Raw genomic sequence first — 26536 nt, 5'->3', positions numbered from 1 at the left:
AGTGCTCCCATGTCTCCCCCTTTCCTTTGAGTATCTTCAATGGCTTTCGAACGAGAAAACTCAGTAGGTGCTCAATACATATTTGTTAAATGAATGAACTTTGAAATTCTGTGAAGATCAAATATTTTAATTTCTTTTTTGATCACTTCATCCTTATCAAGCATGAAAACAATCACAAACAAAACAGCATGTGTTTGAAATATACTTTTTAAAGGGCATGCTAAATCATCTTAATTTTATCTCAAGTTGGAATACTATGCCATCAAAAAATGAGCTGCACACCTATGATAGATGAGACCCTTAGACAGGAATCAAAGAAAATCAGACATTGCTTCCTGCAAGTAGGAAATTTATAAACCTTTATCTACATTCTAGGTGAGAGCTATTAAGGGAAACCCTGTAAGCTGAAATGAGGCTGAGCTGCACTCATTTCAATATCATAAAAGGGAGATCTGACCTGTCACTGGGAACATGGTCTCCATATATCTTGTCTTATAGCAATCTACCACCACGCCAAAGTACCAAATAGCAAAGGAATTTGAGATTTTTAATATTTTACCAATAAGGAATTTGAGGCTCTTAATATGTTACCGATATTTTAGTAAAAGACCTACTCAGAAGAAGTACTGTAAAATTAAATTAAGTTACATTTTGCCACTTAAAATTTTTCATTTAAATTTAGATGCCTTTTGATCTCACATAAGAATTTAAAAAAATATGTTTTCAGGAAGGAAGTGTTCATTTGTTTGCTGCCTAGAGAAAAAGCAAAGATAATGGTACAGGAAAGAACACACTGATCTTCAGGGAAGCTCTCACAACTTAGGGGAAAGATCGATATCGTCTTGGAATTAAGGTCTTCAACATCTTCTCTCTGTCTCTTCATCATGGCAAGGACTAGAAGGGCCAGTTCCTAGAAACTCCATCTAGTGGCTTCATATTAAAAAAAAAAAAAAAAGTCTGCCTGCTTGGCTTCTGGAGCTGGGAGGCACAAGGCTTCAAGTGTCTGGTGAAAAATAATGAAGTCTTTTGTCTTGTCTGAGTGAGGAAATTCTCCATTATGCAGGCATATGTAATCCCTTTATCCCTGCTCCCTGGAGGAGAATTACAGTGAGGCATTTTCCTTTTCCCAGTTGGGGTTAATGTTATGCCCTCTCTACCTTTGAAAGTAAAACAAGACTAGGACCCCTGATGATGATTCAAATGTGGGAATATTCTTCAGCAAACACACATTCCCAGTTGCAAAAATATTACCCCTGGTTTCTTGCCAAGCCTTTGAAAAAAACATATGAAAGATTGATTCTTTTTTCTTCTTCTTCTTTGCATTGCCTTTGTGCTGTGGAATTTCAATTGCCCCTTACATGACAGCCATATATATATATGATCTTTTATGGAGGCTGGGGGAAGAGAACTGCATCTTAAGAAATTGTCTCTATTTTTCTTGACATTTCTCCATCTAAAATATTTTTAAATTGGCCCAAAGATTATGGTTATATGAGAGATCTTTGGAGCTTTATTAGCCTTTAAACACCACTAGTTGTTTATAGAAACAGTAGCAGGGGGTCCTCTGTTTCTTTCTTCGCTTTCTCCATGTCTTCTTTCTTAATGTTCCAGAACAAAGGTGTTGGCAAAGCCTGTATATTCTGTAATGAAAAAGAGAGATCTGTGAGTCTTCAGATTATCTGCATCCATTATAGAAAAGTTAAATAACATGATACCATCTGGTAGTAAATATAATTACTATCTAAAAAAAAAACTGCAATGTAACTTTGCAAAGCATTAAATTTGAGGAATGTTACTCAAATCTTGAGCTCCACAAGGTAGCACATGGTAAAATATTATCTCATGTTTAATATAGTGTAGTCACATCATCAGACAACAGGAAAACAGTCTTTCAGGGATAATTATGTAAAACTATGGATGAACTGTGTAAGAAAATAGATGAGTATTTCCTGGAATGGCTCTTACCTGATTCTAGTGAAGTGACAAGGTGATTGCCCGAAGAAGAGACAACAGCAGATACTAATGGGTGAGTTCCTCTGTAATGGGCTCTTGCTGAGATGAAGAAAAAGCCGCACTTTTATTGTAGTTAATACCCCACTCTTTTGTGAATCAGCCCAGTCCTGAGTAAATGAATATGGCTCCTGAATAGCAACAGCAGATTAGTTCTTTCCAATCTTGCATTATTAATAAAAATGTTTTCTTACATAGACATGCAAATACATGTCTGGGCCAACCAAAACTCCATTGTGGATTGAAAAATAAAAAGAAGCCTTTAATTTCTTATCATCTGTAGGTACATTAATAAAAAAGAAAAAGTAACTTGTAGAAAATCTATGCCTTTAGTGCATCTATTAAAATTCAGCAAATAAAATGTCTGAAACCTTACACCATTCATTGGAGTTCAATTTTTGTAACCCAACCGCTGACTCAGAAAACTGTAAATTACAACACAAAAACTAAACTTTTTATCATGATAAAAGTGAAAATTTGTTAATTTTTATGTTGCATAAACTATACTAACCAATTTTCCCACAGATACATATTTTTCTATATTACCTATTACTTTACTCTCCAATGATAAAATAGTAAAAGGAACACCTTGTTAAAATATCTTCCCACATTTATTAGGTAAAATTTAACAGCAGGTCTCACAAGCCAGAGCAATATTCCAATCACTTGAAGCTTATCTAAAAATAATCTACAAAGCAGATACTAGCTCAGAAAAATAACCTATCTCGATTACTACAAATCAGGTACTATCTAGGAAAACATCTCAGAATATATTATTTTACTATATATGGTAATAGATGTTAACTAGACTTATTGTGGTGGTCACTTCATAATATATAAATATCAAATCATCATCTTGTACACCTGAAACTAATGTAATGTTATGTCAATCATTTCTCAATAAATTTTTGGAAAGGTTGAATGGAATTTTGGTTGTTAAAAAAGCAATATATATATATATATATATATATATATATATATATATATATATGAATTTTTCCTTCAATTAAGTTATAAATTGTAGTTATCAATAAAAATGATTCTCTTAAAATGATAAGAAAGCCCTAGCTAGTTTGTCTCAGTGGATAGAGTGTTGGCCTCAGGACTGAAGGGTCCCAGGTTCCATTCCTGTCAAGGGCATATGCCCAGAATTGGGGCGATCCCCAGTAGGGGGCATGCAAGGGGCAGTTGATCAATGATTCTCATCACTGATGTTTCTATCTCTCTCCCTCTCCCTTCCTCTCTGATATCAATAAAAATCTATTTATAGCCCTAGCTGGTTTGACTCAGTGGATAGAACATCAGTCTGCAGACTGAAGGGTCCCAGGTTCGATTCCAGTCAGTGACACATGCCTGGGTTGCGGGCTTGATCCCCAGTGAGGGACGTGCAGGAGGCAGCCAATCAATGATTCTCTCTTATCATTGATGTTTCTACCTCTCTTTTCCTCTCCCTTCCTCTCTGAAATCAATAAAGATATATTTAAAAATATATATGTTTATAAAAAATGATGAGAAAAACTAACCCTACATATGCCATTAACTATAATTTATTTATTTTTTTGTAATAAGTGGCAATCAACTAAAGGCTATTCTTTAGACTTTAAAAATTATTAATACAAATGCAGGGCCAGGAAAATTTTTTCATAGATCCAAATATCAGAATGCAAATATCATATCAGACAGAGCATTCAAAAAGATTATGAATCCCTGGCTGGTGTTGCACAGTGGGTTGATCATTGTCTGGTGCACCTTAGAGTTGCTGTTTTGCTTCCCAGTTAAGGCACATGCCCAGGTTGCAGTCTCCACCCCTGGTTGGGGTGCATACAGGAGGCAGCCAATGGATGTTTCTCTCTCACATCGATGTTTCTCTCTCCACTATTCCCTTACTCTCTCTCTAAATCAATAAAAACATATTTTTAAAAAGGTTATGAATATATTATTCTAATTAATGAGTATTGATGTCAAACCACAAAAGAAGGGAACTTTTAAAAATAATACAAAATGTTTATTTTATTTTGACATTTCTCTATGCATTCAGCCTAGTAGGAATGATAATAGATTTTTTAAAATCAATTTCAAGGCTTTGAACTAGAGCAATCTGAGTAGCAGCAGTAATATGTTTTAAAGCACACTGCTATTTGTTTTGATTTCATCCACTGCCTTTTGAAGGAAGCTTTCTTTAGTGGAGCTGAATGGTATAGTCAAAATCAAAGTAACAGTGAATTTTTAAAAATTTTTTAATTAAATTTATTGGGATAACATTGGTTAAAAATTATTTAGTTTTCAGGTGTACAATTCTATTATATGTCATCTGTATATTGTATTGCGTGTTCATCACGATAAGTCAAGTCTCCTTCCATCATCATTTATCCCCCCTTTACCTTCTACCTCTCCTCACCTCCTTTCCCTCTGAAAATCACCACAGCATTGTCTGTGTCTACGAGTTTTTTCTTTGCTTAATCCCTTCACCTTTTCCCCCTAGCCCTCCAATCCTCTTCCCTTCTAACAGTTGTCAGTCTGTTCTCAGTATCTAAGAATCTGTTTCTATTTTGTTTGTTAGTTTATTTTGTTCAAAAGATTCCACATATAAGTGAAAGCATAATAACAGTGAATTTAATAACAACGTTGAATTTTATATATTAGGTGGTAGGACATTCTATCTCCCACAATACTCTCCAGGTTAAGTCTTGAAAAAAAAACAATACCCGTTTGTGCCAGATGAATCACTGCATTTAAGCATGCACCTGTAGTCTAGAGTTCTGTAAAAATAGCCCACCTTTGTTTCTGATTAAAGAGTTCTCAAATATATCCAGAAATTCATTTCTACTTCTCAGGCATCAATTAATTAAAAAATACATAGAAGAATACAAATTAAAGATGATTACATATAGAAAAGGTGTCTTCACCAATGATTCAAATACTTCAAACTCTGGAGCCCTTCTTCTCTGAAGGATGTCTGCCTTTGTGGGCTTTCCTGTTTATAGGAATTTCCACATACTGGAATCATGTGGATCCTCGTGTCAAATGGCAGATATTTGGAAATGTGAGTCCCCTGAGAACTGAGACCACTGGCAGCCCCGTAGCTTAATTATCAATACCAAGAACTAAGCTCTCTACATCAATATGACTTTATTATCCATTCCAGGAAATGCCTGTCCAGGAATTTAAGGCCATTAACCAATAAGTAATTCCACTGTTAGCTTTAGGAACTTTCCAAAAATCCATTCATCTGAACTACAGACTAATGAACCAGCCTCTCTAGACAATAGGTCACTCAACTGGTCAACCAGTCATCTATAAATAATTGTACTTATCAAGACTCAGGCCAAGACTCTGCCCGACTAGAGCCACCAATCCTAACCATTTAAAAAAATACTCTTTCTAAAAATTAGTTGAATTTATTTTTTAAAAGCAATACATGTATATGGTTGAAAATTCAAAAGGCATAAAATAAATTCCGGGAGTGGAGATGGAAACATAAAGTCACCATTTATTCTTCCTCTTCTCAGAAATCACCCCAAATCAAGAAGAAAAGTGAAAAACAGAAGTGTAAAGTCCATCTGATAACTGATAACTGCAGTGTGGAGCCACACCGGTAGAAAGAGCATGGAAGATAGTAAAGAGGTAAAGGTATGTTACCACTTCCTCATCCCTCACCCACAGAGCTGCCCTCCCCAGAGCAGTATTGGTAACCTGTTCATAACAGGTGCTTATTACCTACTAGAGGCCTGGTGCACAAAAATTTGTGCACTTGGGGGGGTTCCTCAGCCCGGCCTGTGCCCTCTCGCAGCCTGGGACCCCTTGGGGGATGTCCACCTGCTGGCTTAGGCCCACTCCCTGGGGGATCAGGCCTAAGCTGACAGTCAGACATCCCTCTGGCAGCCCTGGAGCCCTCGGGGGATGTCCACTTGCCAGCGGGGAGCAGGCCTAAGCTGCAGTCGGACATCCTTAGCGCCGCTGAGGCAGGAGAGGCTCCCGCCACCACCGCTGTGCTGGCAGCCATCAGCCTGGCTTGTGGCTGAGCAGAGCTCCCCTTGTAGGAGCACACTGACCAACAGGGGGCATCTCCTGCATTGAGCATCTGCCCCCTTGTGGTCAGTGTGTGTCATAGTGACCAGTCATTCCCAGTCGTTCTGCTGTTAGGGTCAACTTGCATATTACCCTTTTATTATATAAGATAGAGGCCTGGTGCACGGGTGGGGGCCGGCTGGTTTGCCCTGAAGGGTGTCCCGGATCAGGTGGGGGTCCCTACTGGAGTGCCTGGCCAGCCTGGGTGAGGGGCTGAGGGCTGTTTTCAGGCTGGTCACACCCCCTTCAGGGTGGGAGTCCCTACTGGGGTGCCAGGCCAGCCTGGGTGAGGGGCTGATGGCTGTTTGCAGGCTGGTCAAGCCCCACAGTGGGGACCCTCACCCCATGGGACTGTGCCCAGCCTGGGTGAGGGGCTGAGGGCTGTTTTCAGGCTGGCCACACCCCCTTTAGGGTGGGGGTTCCTATTGGGGTGTCTGGTCAGCCTGGGTGAGGGGCTGATGGCCACGGCCGTGGGCAGGAAGCAGGTATCGGGGATTTATTTAACTTCTATAATTGAAACTTTGTAGCCTTGAGTGGAGCTCAGGGCCGGCCAGGACAGGCAGGAAGCTTGGCTTCCTCCATCGCCGGGGGCAACCTAAGCCTCCTGCTCACTCCAGCTCCGTGGCCACCGCCATCATTGTGACGGACTAACGGAGTGAGGGTGTGATGGTAATTTTCATAATACTCTTTTATTAGATAGGATTGCACATTCTGGGGAGTCTTTATCCTCCTTTTTTCTTTATTGAGATATAATTGACATATAACATTATATTAGTTTAGGTGTACAACATAATTATTTGATATTTGTATATATAGTGAAATGATCTAAACTCTTATCAAGAATTTTCTGCCCATTCTCAATCAGATATCCCTGCCTAAAGGCACTTAAATTCAAACCCAAAACCTTAAAAATATCGACCCTAACTATCCCCTCTGAGACATTAGTAAGACTGCTGACGTGTTGGTTTCCTTCACTATAATAACTATTAAATTTCACTTTGCTTGATCAACAGATTACTCAGACAACATTTTTGGGCAGTCTACATGGCAAAGGCAGATGAGAAAACTGAGAATCAGATAAGTGAGTTGCTCAAGGTTATAGAGAAGCAGAACCAGACACCAGTCCAGGCCTTCTGATACCAGTCCAGTATCCTGTGTTACCCAAGATTGGGGTGTTGGGGGGTGGTGGTGGGGGCTGTTCTAACAGCATCTCCTCCCATCTTTAAATTCCTAGAGTCTTGCCCTACCTGGTTTGTCTCAGTGGATAGAATGCTGGCCTGTGGACTGAAGGGTCTCGGGTTCGATTCTGGTCAAGGGCGCATGCCTGGGTTGCAAGCTCGATACCCAGTAGGTTGTGTGCAGGAGGCAGCTGATCAATGATTCTCTCTCATCATTGATGCTTCTATCTCTCTCTCTCCCTCTCCCTTCCTCTCTGAAATCAATACAAATATATTAAAAAATAAATAAATTTCTAGAGCCTAGTGGAGGAGAGGCTCTGGAGAGAGTGAGAAGACACAGAGAGTGGTGAAAACTTTTCCTTCTTCCCTATTTTGTGTAGGGTTTTTTCAATCATTTGTCCTGAGGTGACTGTAAAGGTTTTTTTAAAAATTTCTTTTGAATTTCTCTCTTTCTTTTTCTGTTTAGTTGTTGTTTCTTAAAAAAAAAAACAACAAAAAAAAACAGCATAGAAAAATCCCATGAACTCATAGACATGGACTCAATCTATTCTTGACTTTCTAATTTATGGGCTGGTTACATTATAATGCAGGCATATTATTATTATTAATTCTACTATCATTATTAGTTAAAAAAAAGTACAACCAAAGAAACTATCCTTTTGACATTTTGCACTTGTCCCTAATTATTGTACAGACTAGTGAGCAGAGATGAGGAAAACTTTTTACAGAAGAAAAGAGCTAAATGACTATTCTAAAGATTGAATATGTGTTCTTACAATAAATCTTAATTTTTTCCTAATTGTAGCCTCTTCTGTTCTGAGATTAACTGGATGAGAGGGCTTAAGCAGCCTCAAGTAGCTCCTTCTCATCTTGTAGTATGCTATGCTGTTGCCTCTGGGTGCCCCTCAAGCTATTGCACAAGTCTGAGGGTGCCCCTAATCCCTGATAGTCTTAACTATTTTGCTCAAGTACCCCATAAATTTTCTTCTTAAAACCACTTATGTACATTTGCAAATCAACAATTAAATTTTGCTTTCCTTGGAGAATCTCATCCATCCAATTCATTCAATTTTATGGCAGTCCTGTTCATTGCCAAACCAACCAGCTAAATCTCTCAGAAAAAGTCTGACTTTATTTTTCAATTCAAATAACAGCCCGTTGTGACAACCAAGTCATTTCTAAGGCTTAACTTTAAGTAGATAAATTCTTGGGAAGAGGTTTTCCAGAAATTTGTCACCTGGACAATAAGGTGCTGCCTGAAAGCCATGTGGGAATAGTCCCTGTGTTTGGCAACCCAGAGGACTTTACATTTCAGATCAATACACTACACAAAGTTTCACCTTTCTTTTAGATGGATGAGTGAGAGTTTCATCTTTCCTTTGTAAACTGGGAGAGAGGTGAATGAGGAAAGGGATCTGGAAAAGAAAAAGTGGAAGATCAAATTTAAGAATGAGTTTAGAGGAAAGTGGGGCTCTGAAAGAAATTGCTTCCTTCCAAGTGTCCCTGTCTACCCATACTCTGAAAGTCTCTGGGAACCCCTAGGGAAAATTCACATCAGTGGAAAGGCAGTTATTCTGGATAGGTGAATAAGGTTGTTTGGGTTCCTACTTTTGCAGGTAGATTCTGAATACAGAGTATTACAATCTCCTTGTAGGCCATTTCTGGTTGAAGCAGGATTCTCTTCCTCATGAGCACACTGACACACCTGCAGGGCTGGTCCAGCACATGATCTGTTTTGTGTGAGTTGGGGGTAGTCTTTAAGACCCTAGGAATTGGCCTGGCCATGAACTTGTCCAGTTACAGCTTGATAAAAACCCTGTAGTACCACATAGTGTTCAAGGCTGGCCTCATGGTGTTGTTGATGGTAATGTCAGAATTGAGCCAGTTGGAAGCAAATGGAAGTTGGGACACAGGTTGTTATAAATTTGCTTAGAAGCTTTCCTGTTCCTATTTCAAGAAGACCTTTTAGGTTCATCTCATCATATTCTGTGATGATAATATAGAAGCCCCAGAAATATTTATTCTCATTTCATAAAAGGTACTCCAATACATATTCAATCCTGTGCATGAATCGCCAGCTAACATAAAAAATAAATACATTGAATATTGTCTTGATTAGTTAGAATTGGTTTTGGCATATAAATTTCAGGTACTGTTAAAAAGTTGAAATAGTTTGTCAAATCATATATTTGTGTTATTTTAAATTACAGTTATACAAGTTACAGTGAGCTACATTCTGGGGAAATGCTTTAATGACTGTTCCTATTAATGAAGGTAGAGTAGAAGGGACTCCTTTCCCTTCACACAAGCTTGAAGAGAGCTTCCTGGTATACATTTACCCATTTACCTTGTCGGTCATTCTACCTTCAGCTCCCAATATTTAACTGTGTCATTATGTACCAATAACTTACAAGTGCTTATGAATTTTTATAATGATCACATTACTTTATATTATAAAATACTCTTGTAAAATACTCTTAAGTGGGTGGCTTAATTTTCCTTTCTAATATTTCACTTCAAGGTATATTTTAGATTTCAGCATTAAAATTCTATGTTTTATAAGCATTCTAAAATGAATATACTTTTGATTCTTATAGATTTTAAATAAATTGATTCTTAAAAAATCAATAAATCACAATTACTTTTAAAAAGCTTACCCTTTTACTATTTTCCCCTTAGATTATGATAACTCCTTTGGCTATCAAAAAAGACATGACTTGTAGGAATAAAAGTATTTTCACCTTTTTGTAAAAGTTTATAATTATAATTTGTGTTTAAGTACCTGAAAATAAAATAAATGGCCAATTGAGCTAGTAAAATATTACTGTTTCAGGAAAAATGTTAATGAGGTATTTGACACTGTTTATAAGTAAATAGTTAACCAAACCTACTTTCTAGCAGAAAGCATATATTGATACTCGGAAATTTCATTCATTAGAAAAGCTCTTTTTTGCTTAATATAATTCCACTGTTTTTAAACACATTGTTACCTTAAGATTTTAGTGACTGCGGTCTCCTTTTCTAGAAGATTCCTTGCCCTGATGCTGAAAACAGACTTGCGAAGCTGTAAAATTATGAGCATGACTTTAGTTTTGTAATAAAAAAGGACTAATATACCGACAAATCATTACGTTCATTAAATAGATAACACTGTTAAAATATTAAACATGAATTTTTTCAAAAAGCATCATCATCCTTGGCTAGGTAGGTCAGTGGGTTAGAGCATCATCCTGATACAACAAGGTTGCAGGTTCCATCGCCGGTCAGGGCACATAGAAGAATCAACCAATGAATGCATCAATAAGTGGAATAACAGATCAGTGTTCTCTCTCTCTCTCTCTCTCTCTCTCTCTCTCTCTCTCTATTTCTCTCTCTCTCTAACAAAAAAAATCAATAAAAAGCATCATCATACAATTGGTTCTATCATTTAGTTTTATTTTCTACTTTTACTTTTTTTTTTAAGGCAGAACTGCAAACAAGCTTGTCCAGGTATGGGAAAGATGCATTGGCTATGCTCACTAGTAATAATGTCACCTCGATAGACTATTCAGTTTCCAAAGAATTTAACACTGAAATGAATATAGGACTCCTTATTGCCATTGTTCAATAAAATGGTCTCTCCTCTACATTGCATCTGTGTCAGGTTTTTGGCCTGAGGCTCAATACTAATCTGAATGATAAGGATGGGGAGAAATATGAATAGTTTTTGAGGTTTCTTCCAAGTTGATGATGATGAAATTATTCCAGGGAAAAGGACTAAAAAGAAAAATACTAGAGGCTGACTAAAAACTAGAAGATGCATTTCCTGAGCTCGGGCCTGCTTGATAGCTGCAGAAGTCAGATGGTGAAAGGTATGTAGGGAGCCAGGCAGAGAAAAGAACAAAGAAGCACACCACCCTGAGAGAGATTCACCACAGTAACTAGAAAGTGTAACTCCAGTAGTCAGACCAAAGATAATACTTGGACAAGGAGCTGGTCATTTTGTTTAGATTAGATTTCCTGGGCACTTATTGTGAGATAGACTATTGGAGATATAGGGTAACTAGGAATCAGAGTTTTTGCTTACTAGAATTAAAAAACCTAGTTACAAAGGTAAGGCTATCACATATGAGGTAATCAGTAAAAAATAGGATGCAGTAGACAGTAAAGTGCTAGGCGATATGCACAGTAGAAAAAAGAGGGGTTGAAGGACTTTGGATGGGGAAGAAATAGATGTGCCTGAAATAGTAGGCAAAAACTTAATTGGAGAAGTGGAAATTATGGTGGGCCTTGAAGGACAGTTAAGATTTCTAGAGGCCAAGGATGCTGTGAGTAAAGGACTGAAGTTGGAAATGCATGCATAAGGCAAATTAATTCGGTGCACACTGTAAGTGCTGAGCTAGGTGAGTCTTGAAGCAAGGCAAGTGGAAGAAACACTACAAAACATACCGTGTTCCAAACAAAGTTGAGGGAAGGAAAGGAAAAGCAGGAGACAGAACAATTCTGGATTCAGTAAAAATAGACCATCTAGTTTCTTTCAAACAAGAGTTAAGTAATTTGAGGTGCAAAGTTTCAGAGCTCCAATTTGCAAACACATCAATAAACAAATATTGTACTGTCAACCAATATGTCCATATAGCCATAGCTGGAGAAGAACTGGTGGTCATAAATTGGTCTTTTCAAAAGCCACAACTGACAACCTAGATAACATAAAACTAACAATATGGCCCTGACCGGTTTGGCTCAGTGGATAGAGCATTGGCCTGCGGACTGAAGGGTCCAAGGTTCGATTCCAGTCAAGGGCATGTACCTTGGTTGTGGGCATATCCCCAGTAGGGGGTGTGCAGGAGGAAGCTGATCAATGTTTCTCTCTCATCGAAGTTTCTAACTTTCTATCCCTCTCCCTTCCTCTCTGTAAAAAATCAATAAAAATATATTTTAAAAAACCTAACAATATGATTTTTATATTTCACAGAAAATCTCTAATAAAGGTAAGGATCATTGAACACATTGGCAAATTTTCTCACACAGGGAAAGATGGCACTTATTTCATTCAATAATGAAAAACTGAATTGGTTTCATTATTCACTAGAACACTCAGGAGAATAATATGTAGACAAGAAGATAAGAGTAGATGTCAGATTTTTAGAAATTACATATTCAGGGTAGCACACAGAAGGCTGTTTACCATGATATATCATGAAACTTTCTTAAATCTCCTCCCATCCCCTGAAGATGTGACTTCTGGCATTGATTTAACTTCCTTGCATAGACAGAACATCTAAGGAATGCTGTTTAGAGTCACTGTGGAAACTGAACACACAGCCGAACAGTCCCATCACGGTGGCACTTCTGCTCTTTCCATACCTAAGTGCACACAGACATAAGAAAGGCCTAGGCCACAGGGAGCCTGGGACAGCAAGTTTTAGAAGACCTAGAGTACCATTACTCTTATTTCATCTTCACAAGACGATGACATGCCTTTGTTATCTTTCCCTAGTGTAAGGTGATGGTCTGAACTCAATCACCTATCTACTGCCCTGCAATTGAGCAGCTGGTACTTAAAACAGTGTTCTTTATGTTTGGAAAAACCTTTTCAGAAACTGTGGATAATGTTTATTACATTGTTTCTAAAATTATTTCTGTATTGAATATCCTTTGTCCTAAACTTGAACTGATTAAAATAAAATATACTCTAAATCTGTACAAGGGAGTATTTGAGAACTGGTTTTATCACTAACAGCAGAAGTAGTGAAAAAAAATAAATATTGTAATAGGAGATTCAGATTCAGCTTTGGGATGTTCTTGAAAGGAGATACCTATATCTACATCTATATCTCTCTATCCATTATCATCTATATATCTCCATTTGATAGCCTAGATATGTATTTAGTTAAATATTTTATCTGTTTTGTTTTGTAGTAAATAAAAAAGCCTGTAGTGATTATCTAGTTATTCCTTCAGTTTTTCTTATTTCTATAGTATAGCTTTGCACATTTCTTTTAGTAAAGGACATTTTCTGACTCTGTCGCAAGTACTTAGAGCTACACTGCTCTGCAGTGCCCTCTCCTGGTTCCAAAAGACACTAACAGGCACCTGAAACACTTAAGGAATACAGAAATGTATTTCATAATAGTAATTTTAGACCTGAAATTGTAAATTTACAGCTATGAAAGGTGTCAGTAGTTGCTCATTCTGTTTATAAACATATCAAAGATGTAGGACTTAAAATGAAGGGTATGGGTGACATGTTTACATAGAGTTGCATTGAAAAGAAAGATTAGTTAAAAAGCTTCTCTTTTTTGGTGGTTTTATTCATTTGTAAACTGAATACATTCAATTCCACAAGATAACCATTCTTTGGCTAAGTTAATTATCAAATATAAATTAAATTTAAATGTCCAAGCATATAGCGATAACCTTTTTTGTCTTAAAATTTTAATTTAAAAGATGTTTCCAGAACTGTGCACTTTAACATGAAATTCAAGAGCCTGGAAGTTCAAATCAATTTGCATAGAGTTAGTGGTTAAATGATTTGGAGCTGAAGGGCACAGCAATGAATAGATCTAGCTGTTTTGTTTGCAATGTCTTTTACATATTTAAATCCAGATTCTCCATTTTCTCCATTTACAGTTGAAGATCCTGAGCCATTTAACCTATAGTTTTTGTAAGTCTGGATTTTGTTAGGTGCACATTCATGGTATAGTTCACATATTCATCTGTCTTCTGTATTTCCTTCAGGTTGGCAGCTGAATTCAGAGTTTTATCAGACTCAGATTTGATCCCTTTGGCAAGGCCATAGGTGGGGTCATAGTATTTCATGGGCAGACACGTAATGTCTGGTTGTCTCTCTTTTTGTGATGTTAGTAGTACTGATGTTCATTGCTTAGATCATTGATTCATGCAGTTCATAAAAGTATTCCTTTTTCACTTATTAGTTGGAATACTTTTATAATAAAGTACTTCTCCTCATGTATTATTTGGTTACTCATTAGTATAATTCATATGGAAAAGGCAAGATAAATTTGTTTTTTTTACCTTGACTTAATTTTATGTAATTAATTGGTTTCCTATCAACCTCTTAAGGCGACCAATTATTACTATAAAAATGTCATTATGAACTCAAAGATTTAAACAGACTTCATTGGTTTCAATCCATTACAATGATATGTATGGTAGGTCAAATGATCCCAACTGTGCTAATGGGGAGCTTTGTCAAACTGGCCCACAGGTTCTTTTGATGAGACTCTAGTAATCTTTGGCAAAGCTCCCTTGTTCTCAGCTATGACAAGCTGTTCCAAACTCATCTTATATGTGTCCTATTCCAAATCAACAACTTTCTCTGAAAAGCCCTGGTTTATTTATTGAGAAATGGTGTTTCAAGGTCATAATCTAGACTCCAATGACAATCATTGCTGCAGTTATTCATTGTTTTGAGGATTTTGCCTGAGATTATTCTAATATTTTCCATTTAAATTCAGGACATAAAGTTTTTACCTAATCTCTTCTATATGACATCAGTATTTCCTCCCTGCCCCATTAAGACTCTTGATTATCAAGGACATAGAGGATGACAGAATTAGATTATCTCATAATTACTCATTAGTTTTATTTCACGTTTCATAGACAGTATCTCAGAATTACAATACCAATTCTAAAACAAAAATAAAATTAAGGAATATTTTTAAAAGTGTTTTTATATATTCTTCCCGTTCTCCTCTCTTATTTGTATATAAGTACTGTGCTCATATTAGCAGAGCAGAGCAAATAGCTATTACATATTTTACTCTTCATTTTAATTCTCATGTAGTCATTTAATTATATCTTGAATTCTTACCACTACTTCTTATGTCAATGTCTTAGGGTCATTTTTGGAGTTCATTTTGGTTGTCCAAAGCATGTTTTTTAGTAGTTTCCTCAGGAATGGCTTGTGAGAACAATATTACTGATATCTTACATTACTTACATTCTTATATCTTGTTAGCATTCTTTTGCCACTTGTAAACTTAAGGCTCCTTAATTTTTTGTTGAATATGATGCAGATTTATAACTTGTATTAGTCTTTTCAAGGAACAAAATTTTAGTTTTATTGATATCATTTATTGCTTTTTTCCTCATTTGACTAATATCTGCTTTTATCTTTATTATTTCTTTCCTTCTGCTGTTTTCATGGTTGATATTATTCTAAATATTTGATTGAATACTTGAAATATTGTCAGCCTTTCTATGTTTACTAAATATACAAGGCTATATTTTCCCTCGAAAAAAATGCCTTTAGCTAATTCTCACAAATTTGATACATATCACATTCATTATTTTTCAGTTCTAGATACTTTTTATTTCCATTGTGGTTTCTTCTATACTCCCTCAGTTATTTAGGAGTGGTTTTAAAATTTCCAAATGTGTGGGTATCTATTGTGGTTATTATTTGGTTTCTAATTTTATTACATTTTGGTTAAATAATTTCTTCTCTGGGATATTAATTTGGCTTATATTTAGAATTCCTTTGTGACACAGTAAGTGGTCATGTTTTGTAAATCATTCGTGTGTTCTTATATCAGAATGTGTAACCTCTGGTCATTGAATGAAGAACTGTATAAATGACTATTACATAAAACTGGTCAATTGTGTATTTCATATCCTATAAATCTTTATTAATTTATTTAGCTCTTTGATCATGTGTTGAGATGGTATATAAATAGTTTAAACTTATTCTTAAAATTAATCCTCATAGGTAGGTATTATTATTTATTTTACAAATAAGAAATTAGAGGTTCATAGAAATTAGGTTGTCTAAGGTTACCAAGATAATAACTGCAGAATTATGATTAGAGCTCTGGATTGTATAGCTTCAATGTCTCTATCTTTTCACTACATCATGGTGTATATGTAAAATGTCACTAGGTTTGTCCTAGCTGGTGTTGTGCATTGGTTAGAGCACTGGCGTGTGCACTGAAGGGTTGTGGGTTTGATTCCCAGTCAAGGGCATGTACCTGGGTTGCAGGTTTGATCCTTGGTTGCAAGGGGTAATCAATCGATGTGATGTTTCTCTCTCTCCCCACCCCCACCCTCCACTCTTAAAAAAACAATGGAAAAGATGTCATTAGGTTTAACAGTATTAAAAAAGCATTTTCCATACAATGCTGTAATATTGTCTGCTTGACTTGAAAGATTTGCTTTACTCACATGTAAGTTCTTCTTTATCCTATATCCTACTGTAAAATCTGTACTAGCCATTTTTTTCTTTATTCTATCTATATATGCCCAATTTATTTCCAGAATAACAATCCTGAAACACTAAAAGAGATCAATGAACTTTTCTAAGCCATTAAAGCCAGTATGGTTATAAGTATTTATATTATACATTTACTGATTCCTTAAAATCAGGGCCCTATCAAGTCTTTCAATTAACTAGGATATTAATTCAATTTATTCAAACACCTGGGAGTAACCACAGACCCATTAGGGAATATCAGATTCTTTTGGAGTGGTGCAGTGCTTAGATATAAAAAATAGTATTTTCACTTTAAAATGAAGCCATTAATATTTATTTGAGAAAGAAAACAACAAATACTATAAGTATTTGACTAACTTTTCTGATTTGGAGTTGCTAACAATACATTTCTGTTTCTAACTGGGAAAAAGTGTAAAGGCCCTATTTTTATTTTCTCACTTTTAAAAATATTAATGGATCGATAATTATAGGAAAATGTTTATAAAAATATGAACATAGCCCTGGCCAGCGTGGCTAAGTTGGTTGGGCATCATCCTGTGTACTGAAGGGTTGCTGGTTCAATTCCCAGTTTGGGCACATGTCCAGGTTTCAAGCTCGATCCCAGGTGCCGGAAGCAGCCAATCAGCATTTCACTCTTGCATCGATATTTCTCTTTCTGCCTCCCTCTCCCTTCCTCTCTTTCTAAAGAATCAATACAAAATCTTTAAAAAATATATGATCATGAAGCACAAAATCAAGGTTCAATGAGCAGGGCTTGATGCATGTCATTTCTGCTGGAAAGGTATTGTGTAATTATTGTAATGAGCCACTTTATTGAATAAGTCTCCCACATAAAATATAATAATTAAAAATAAGCAATTACTTAAAATTACATAGGCTGATGCCTCATTTGTCTATATTTGAATTTTTCATGCATCTGTGAACTGAAAATTAGTATCAAGGTGCATATGACAGATCATGTGTATGGCAAGATCTTTCTATAAAGTAAAGTTTTTATAAAATTGACATTATGCTTGGAAAGAAAACATTTTAAAATTTGGTGTAGGTGGCAGCAAGATCAAAAGTCATATTATAATGTACATACAGGTGAATAGCATTATAATATCAAATATGTCTTAGAATGTGAATTTTATAAAAAGGGAGTTTGAGATGATAGATTTCTGATCTTAAATTATTTTAACACTGTAAGTTCTGAACCCTGAAAAAAACACACTAGGAATAAAAATTAAAATATATAAATGTAAATGTGTATGTGTGAGCGTGAGTGCATACACACACACACACACACACACACACACACACACACACACCTTCACTCCTTCTTTGGGCTCCTGGGAACCCCATACATGTCAATCTCTGCTCTGTATATGACACATCTTTTTATCTTTCTGTTAATTTCACTAGGTCATATGTTCCATATGGTAAGGATTGCATATTTCTTGTCCATTATATTTCCCTTCATTGTTTAGCACTGCGCATAGTTTGTTTTTGAAATATATTTCAAGAATGAATAAACTTCTTAATATTAAAAGATGACTTGCCCTAGATGGTTTGGCTCAGTGGATAGAGCATTAGCCCGAAGACTGAAGGGTCCTGGGTTCAATTCTAGTCAATGGCATGTACCTTAGTTGCAGGCTCAATCCCCGGTCCTGGCCAAAGTACATGTGGGAAGCAACCAATTGATGTGTTTCTCGCACACTGATTCTCTCTATGTTTCTCCCATTCCCTTCCACTCTCTCTAAAAGTCAATGGAAAAATATCCTTGGGTGAGAATTAACAGCAACAAAAACAACAAAATGACTCTTTTCTGTTCTACACATTTTTCCTAACAAAAGGAATCCTTGAAATAAATGTGAATGACATAAAAATTACAAGGGGGCACTAGTTAGTTTGAAATGTATCAATTCACTTGATATATAGAAAAATATTGCACAACTAGAAAGAAACTAAATGACTGGAAACTTAATTGGCTTGACTTTTTTGTACTTGAAATTTTATGACAATGCGTTAGTCACTAAGGTAGTAGCCTATCATTGCAGATTTGGCCAAATCTTCTACACCTTACATCAGCTAGACTAGTGTAATAATACTGAAGATGCAAAAAATGAGGGGATGGCGATATCCCCAATTATTGAAAAAAATAGCTGTGTTTAATATACAGTGCTTATTGGTAAGAAACTGTAACATATGGTAGTTAAATTTAAATTATAGAAGTAAAAGATAAAATGACTTTAAGGTTATAGCTCATATAAACAGAAAGACAAAGATTGAAAATCTGCAGAGATTTTTTTAAAAAATGAAGGAATTTATGATTCTGGGAGAAAATGCCAGATGCTCATAACCATGCAGCTGTTTGTGAATTTAAAATCCATGGTAGTGTAATGCAAGGGAGCAGGTCTCCAATTATGATTCAGTTAACTTCAGGTCCAAATAACAAGAACATCAGGAGCAGCAGAAACTACAACTCACTTCATGGAAAACAGAACTTACAAGCAAAACTATACTCAGAAGTAGAAACAAATGTAAATTTCATATATAGGTTTAGCTGCAACCTCAGCTCTCTGACACCTGTTTTGGAGCCAGTACCAAAGCCTCTTGAGTAAAAGCCTTCTGTATTGCCTATAAAAGATGTGTAATCCTAGACTGATTTACTTTGACCCTCAATGCATGTACATAGAAAGAATGCAAAGAAATTACATATAACCTCAAACTAAAAAAATCACTGATAGGGAATTCCTACTTTCCTGTTAGTTAAAAGCAGTAAAATGTGTTTTTTTTACCCAGGACCCAGCACACTGTTTGCATTTAAAGATCCTCAATAAATGACTGTCAGATGAAAGAATGTGTACTCAAATGCAGCTGTATTTTAATCTGAGCTAAAACATACCGCAAAGATCAATAAGAATAAAAACAAAGTTTTCCCTTATATTATGTTTTTTGTTTCTGCTCCATGATTGTAACTAGATGGACAATCAATGAAATACTAAAACATTTTATGCTAAAGAGACAAGTGCATAGATAGGGTTTTCATATTTGGTCTGATGACCACCAATTCTTCCCTCCCTTGGACCACACTACATGGCATCTTTGGGATACAGGCCCTGGTTAGGTGGCAGTATCATACTATCTCCTAGAGCAGTGGTCGGCAAACTGCGTCTCACAAGCCACATGCGGCTCTTTGGCCCCTTGAGTGTGGCTCTTCCACAAAATACCGACTTCTGCGCATGGGCCACAAAGTTTCAATCGCACTGTTTGTGTGCGCCCGCACGAGGTATTTTGTGGAAGAGCCACACTGAAGGGGCCAAAGAGCCGCATGTGGCTCGAGAGCCGCAGTTTGCCGACCACTGTCCTAGAGAAATATCTTGAATGACACTGCAGAGATGCTAAGCTGTCATTTTAGAAGATTCTTTCAGAAGAGCAAAAGTCCTAAAGATAAAAACGGGCTGTTCTCTTTTTAAAACTGAGTAAATGTTCATCCTGGAAATTACAGATGAGGCTGAATAAGTTGCTATGTGTGGAGTTCCTGGAACAAATCATCGAATACTCTATAATCACACAGAAAATTACAAAGTGCTGAATGGCAATCAACAAAGCTTTGCGAAGAGCAAATCTTTCCAGAACAATTTAATTTACTTTTTGAGAGTCTAAGACACTAGACAGGCAATGGAGGTTAGTAACTAAAATGTCATTAAAAATCAGACTAAAAAAAAAATCAGATTCGTGGACAATAGGGAAAATAAAGCAGGACTTAATATATTGTGCTCAACTAGACTGTTACAGCTGAAGGCTAATTTAAGTAAAGTCATTTGCCTGGATTGATTAATACAAGTCTATTTGCTGAGTCTGACTTCACAGTATAATTTAATATCAATAACCTTTCTTTTCTGGTATGATAGGCACGTATGTTAGGTGCACTTAACATATATTATTAAATCATCATAAAAACCTTAAAAATAAAAATCTCTATTTTATAGGTGAGGATTGAAAGCTATATCACTCCATCTCTATTCTACTCTGCTTCTCACATGTCAAGCATGTTATGCTTTCCGTGTCCTTCCACATGCCTTCCTCTCTGCCTGGAGCACCTTCCTCCTGTATCGCTCAAACTTTCTTCTCCCATAAGGAGGACTTAGGTCCTGTCTCGTGTTCCTGTAATTCTTTTTATTTTCATCCATTTACATGTGTTTCTTCCCATTAGATTATAAGCTTCTAGAAGAGTTACTGGAAAGCCAAGTTACGTCTCAGTTTATTAACAAGCACTCAACTTAATAAACCTAGGGTTTAATTTCAATAATATGGAGAAAAAAAATAGGTAGAAAACCATTGACTGATTTTCTTCTGCCTGGAAACTAGAAAAACTCCTCTCAAGATTTGCAGATTTATCCTTTCTGTAGGATCTGGGCAGGCCACAACAATGGCTTAAAGCTTTTACATTCTTGATTGCTTATTGTTTACAAGGAGAAGAACAAGAATGCTAAACCGCATGATAAAGGTAACTGAACACGGCTATTTTAAAAGCATGGCCTCTGCAAAGTGAGGTTGCCATAGGAATTGCTTATGGATGTTTAAACCCAGGGTAATGACTCTGAGAAAACCTTGCCTTACATGTGCTTTTGTGTTTCCTGCATTGCTTAATCACTCTCACTCCCCCTGCCCCTTAGCCTTTGTTGTCAGCTTTGGTCTCCCCCCCGCCGGCCCCCCCCCACTTCACTTGTGATCTTTAGGTTCCTGGGACTCTGTTTTCCCTGGCAAAAGTGCTTCCCTGTAGTGTAATGAAGTTTCCCCTTCCCGGTAATCATTAAGGGGAAGGTTTTATTTTATTGTTTCTTTGTCATATTATAGAATCAATGATAAGCCAGACTTTCATTTTCTTTTTATTTCTTACCACTCTTTGAGGAAAAACAGTCTCAATTTGTGTTGGTGTTGGAAGAATTTTTTCACATAAAGTGAAGTGCCTTACCATCCATATGACATTGACTGGCATTTCCGAAGACAACTAGGATTGTAATGGAAATTCCTAATACTTTACTGGGGAGCTTAATCTCTGTTCAGGATTTTTGTTGGTGTTTATGTATTTTTTGCTTTTAAGTGGCTCTGGGGTTTCTTAATAAAAGTGAAAAAGGCTTGTCATATTAAAAAATGAAAATACCAAACTGCTTTCTCTTTGATTTCTGCTTCCTGCAAATCTTCACCACTGATGTTCAGTAGGTGGGATTGTCTGGCTTGAGTTCCCTGGCCCAATGGCACTCAACAAGGATGATGAGTCCTAAGTATTTACGAAGAACTCCAGTAACTGATGGAGCTGAAGTGAAAGATGTTATTAAGTTTACTTTTCTGGCAACCTAAGCTTTAAGAATGGATGGCCACACGGGTAAGTCTTGCTGCTGCCACACTGGGTAGCAGCCACTAAGATGGAGAAAATACGTTCTCTATATCCCACTTTCTGCATTGCAGCATTTACCCAGATCATGAAGGCTGTTAAGGGGATAAACAATATTATTCCAACTAGCCTTACATGGGAATGAAGGGCAGCCTAACCATCACTGACAATTTTTCTTATATAAGATCATGTATTGTGTGTTTCGTCAACTGACGTTATAGATTGGGAACTGCCAGCCCTCTTCAACAATTCTAGTTTCTTTTAGATGCTGAGTGACTTGGATATCACCAAGAATCAATGTATTGCCAGTTCATTGTATTTTAGGAGATTATGATGGAGGCTCAAGTATAAGATTACAGAATACAACTATAATTATCCTCTTACTTTCAGTTAATTAAAGATAACTGTTAAATGAGAAGATTTTTAAAAAGCCCCAAAAATATAAGGACACAAAGAAATCAGAAATGGCATATGAAGTTCCCTGAGTGTAACCCAAGACAAAGATCCCCTAGGAGGGATGCTGGTGGCACACAAAAGGGTATGACAAATTCTCCTTAAACTCCACTCACAACCCTCCACACCTGCCAAGAATCTTTTAAATTTTTTCCTTACCTATTTCAAAACATGCTGTTCAAATTTTTGAGAAACATTATGTTTCCTTTTAGAGAGAAAATAAGTTTTTTAGACTATAATTTAACTAGAGGCCCGGTGCATGAATTCGTGCATGGGTGGGGTCTGCTGGCCTGCCCTGATAGGGGCCAATAGGGACGGGCTGACAGGGGGAGGGCTACGGTGGTTGGCTGGCCAGCTCTGCCCCCTGGTTGAACTCCCAGTCGAGGGGACAATTTGCATATTAGCCTTTTATTATATAGGATTTTGTGTTTCCAGTGGGATAATGTTACCAGTGATTTTTAAAAAGCATGTTCTGGATTTCACACTTTGGGCAAAAATGATATCAGCTCTCCACACTCTTCCTGGAGAGAGCTGGTCACAACCCTATGTGAGGGTTCAATGCACACCTCTGGCTTAACATCTTTTGAAATAAAATTTAGAAAATAAATATTCCTAGTATGTAAAATGCAATTTCAAGACTCATTGGATGAAACCAGGCCATTTTTATCCTCTCACCAGATTATTAGCTGACATATGAACTTTTGCATCCATGCCCTATACATAGTATTGAGTGAAATATAACTGTGGAGAATAAAGGAGACATATTTAATAATAATAAAAAAGAGCGTAAGTCTTTAAGGTGAGTTAAGAGTAGTACATGTGCACACATAAACATTTCATAACTTTTCACTCAAAATTTAAAAGCAAAGGATGATCTTAGTTGAGACAAAATTAGTGACCTGGAAGATCAAGCTGAACAAATATTTTAAAGCACAGAAGAAAAATAGAGAGACACCAATCATAAGAGAAAATGAGGAGGGGGGAAAAAAGAGTAGATGGAAAAGTAATAATTGAATAAATAATAAAAATTTTCCTGAAAAATATCTTAGTCTGCCAACTGAGAAGACTCCTTAGTTTGGACAGTTCAAATGATAAAAGACATACAAAGTATATCACAGTAAAGTTCTGAACTCTAAGGATTCTCAGAAAGTCTTACAAGCTTCCCCAAAGAAATAAGAAAACCAACCAACCAACAACATAAATCTAATTACTTTCAAGTAAAAAAAAAAAGGAAAAAGAGATTGACATTAGATTTTCAATCTATAATGTTGGAATCTATGACATAGAAGAATGAAATCCTTTGATGATTAAAAGAAAATCTATAATAATAAAAGCATAATATGCTAATTAGACCGGATGTCCTTCTGGACGTACTTCCTTCTGGACAAAGCTGCAGCAGGTGGGGGGCCGAGGCAGAGGGGGCTGAGGCAGAGGAGGCTGCCGCAATGGTAGGGGCCAAGGCCCTTGCATAAATTTCGTGCATCGAGCCTCTAGTAAATAAATAAAAATCCTTGAACAAGAACAGACATGTTGCAAAAGAAATGATGATCATAATAATTGAGAACATAATCACTAAACTACAGCAGAAAACAGAGGAATTGGCAGGGGGATGACAAAGGGGAGAAGTTCAAGTTTGAGTAGGGGATGGTGGGAAAGAAGGAGAGGAGAAAAGCAAAGGTACTCTGATAATATAACCCTTATGGGTAGGAGGGAAATGGGGGGATAAATAGAGAATGTTGGAAAATGAAAGAGTTGGTATTTTATTTTTACATGATGATAGAGAAATATGTATTTGATTATAAACAAAAAGGGCATCAAGGATTTAAAGAAATGAAAAATAAACTAAAACTTATGAGGAGAAATAATTGCAAGTAAATTAGATGCCTTTGCAAACTCTCATCTTTCATCTCATTTAATCATTGATCTTTCATGTTCTAACAGTGGAATATGAGAAAAAAAATTCCATATCACTTTTCAAATGACAAAGAAATAGGTAAATCAGAGCATGAGTAAGACAATGTGTCTAAGAAAATTCCTGCCACTTACTAAGCACGCAATAAGTGGTAATTATTTTGACTGATTTTAGAGAAACTTGCTCTGGTTATTCTCCCTGGTGTGTAACAACTGAAATAAGCATGGTTTCTTGCAAAAGGCAACAGACAGGCAACCATTAAACCTGGGCTGAACAGTAGAGACCTGAGCCCTTCCTGCTGCAGGTGAGAAAATGCAGGTTAGAGGAGGGAACTGACCTATTCCAAGTCACACTTCTGCTACATGGCATGGCTCGAATGCTCACTTATAGAAATCCAAAATTTAAATTTATAAATTAAGCAATGTTAGGTGTAATGATTCCTTCTACAAATAAATGTTTCTCGTTATTCTTCTGAGACATTAGATTTCAGAACCCCACACAGTTCTGTGGTTTTGTTCTCTAACATATGTGCTTAAGAAAAATGTGGTTATTAGAGACAGTGGTGCTTACTTTTTGGTCAATGTATTTGTTGTCCTCAATTGCAGACCGTTTGGAGTGATCACATGATGAGGAAGAGGCTGACGGAAGGCTTCTTAAGAGGCAGCAAGTGTCCTGTTGCTGGCGATCAATGAACTGCTTCATAAAACTTTCCCTTTGCAAATGAAGTAGACATACATGAAGCATTATTGATGAGATGGAGCAAGTGGTGGCATTTTTCTTAAGCTATAATAAAGCACTGACAAAGTTCGTAGGCAACAAGATATGCCATAGATGAATTACCAAAGTAATGAATTTAGAGAAAGTTTCTTAAATCTTGGTCATTACTGCTTTACAAAGGTAATGTCCCTGAAATAACTTAAAAGATACTATGAATTTAGTAATTCATAGTATCTTTTAATCCTATTGTGGTAGTAAGATACTTTTCCCCCTTCAAAGACTTGAAAGAATTAGTCCATTTCTCTGAACTTCCAATCATCTTAAGAATCTCTGAGAGATAATTTTGCATTTAAAGACTCAAAATAACTCAAAAAAAGTTACTTCATCTGATCTCTACAGCATGGTGAGAATTCAAATAACATCTTTTCAAATAACCACTAATCTTGTATCTAATTTACATGTCTTTTATACCTCATATTTTCAGCTTTTAAATTTTTAAAAAAATCAGAAATGCAAAATATATTTCTATTTGAATTTTAAATATTATTGTACCACCTCTAGTCTCATACTTTTATAATGGCCCCATAGAATTGTTTTTAAAACCAGTTACATAATAAGGTCATATTTAATATTACCCTGGTTCTGTTTGTAATTTTTGACCCATAACTGAAAGAATTTCCTTTAATTTTTTAAAATAAGTGTTTTAAAGCATCTTCTATGCAACTGTGTAATTGGAGGGCAAAATGGTAGAAAATCAAATTGGTGTGAGTGGGTAATGCCATGGTTCTTCTATCAAAAAGAGGAAGACAAATTATATTGTAATCAGACATGGCACCCTAAACAATGCTGTTACAGTAGTACGGAAACCTGCCAGTGCCCTTTCTCTACGGATTTGAAAATAGAAGGGCCTCAGTTGAGGGTCAGAGGTGGATGTCTATCTGCCATCTCTGTGACCTCAATGACCTCCGCCAGTTACCTGGGAAGTCAAATCCCTGAGGAGCATCTCAGGGAGGAGCAGTGGGTAGCAGCCTTCTTGCTAAGGCTAATATACTTGTCAGATGACACTGCTCTGAGTATACTGCTTAAAGGGGTCAATGGTTTTTAAACACAGAGTGAGTAGAAAGACAGAGAATAACTTTAAAAAATCCACAACCACATGAGTTTGAAAGAAGAGCTGAATCAGATGTGAGATGAGTCATTTGCAGTATATTTGAGATAAACAAAGAAATACGTTCATACCTGATTTTGGGAACTGTAAAATCGGAAGGAAGCTTTGAGATTTTCACCATCTGCGGTCTGTTTGGAAATTTCTCAAAGATTCGAAGACGCAGAGGGAGTTTTTCTTTGGTGTCTGCATTTGCTTCACTTTGCTTTAACTAAAGAAAAAATAGAAAGAAGGAGAAAAGGGAGGAAACTATAGTGCTGTAAGTCATAGATGATGAAATTTTCTGAATCAAAGAAACAAGAGTTGTTACATGAAGACGCAGTAGATGGCAGCAAAGAACTACCAAGTATACTTCTGTCCCTGCCCTCCATTGCTCTCTGAGCGCTCAAACTGAGCATGGGGAAACAAAAACAAAACTAAAACTAAACAAAAATCTAAA

The 26536-nt window shown here is 36.5% G+C and overlaps 1 protein-coding gene across 1 annotated transcript in view; it reads right to left on the bottom strand.

Annotated features, from left to right (window-relative positions):
* The window catches only part of LOC102436139 (sodium leak channel non-selective protein), a gene marked incomplete at its 5' end in the record, with an annotated part of 82701 nt that extends 56393 nt beyond the window's left edge, over positions 1 to 26308 (bottom strand). The window contains 3 exons of the mRNA XM_023748056.1: positions 10247 to 10320; positions 24786 to 24927; positions 26172 to 26308. Of these exons, the coding sequence (XP_023603824.1) occupies positions 10247 to 10320; positions 24786 to 24927; positions 26172 to 26308 (353 nt within the window). The remainder of the gene's footprint in view (positions 1 to 10246; positions 10321 to 24785; positions 24928 to 26171) is intronic.
* Between the last annotated feature and the right edge of the window lie 228 nt (positions 26309 to 26536).

The sequence above is a fragment of the Myotis lucifugus genome, unplaced genomic scaffold (assembly GCF_000147115.1).
Source record: "Myotis lucifugus unplaced genomic scaffold, Myoluc2.0 scaffold_1109, whole genome shotgun sequence".
Lineage (NCBI taxonomy): Eukaryota > Metazoa > Chordata > Mammalia > Chiroptera > Vespertilionidae > Myotis > Myotis lucifugus.
The sequence above is the reverse complement of the archived record's forward strand: the minus strand, read 5'-3'. Positions and strand labels throughout refer to the sequence as shown.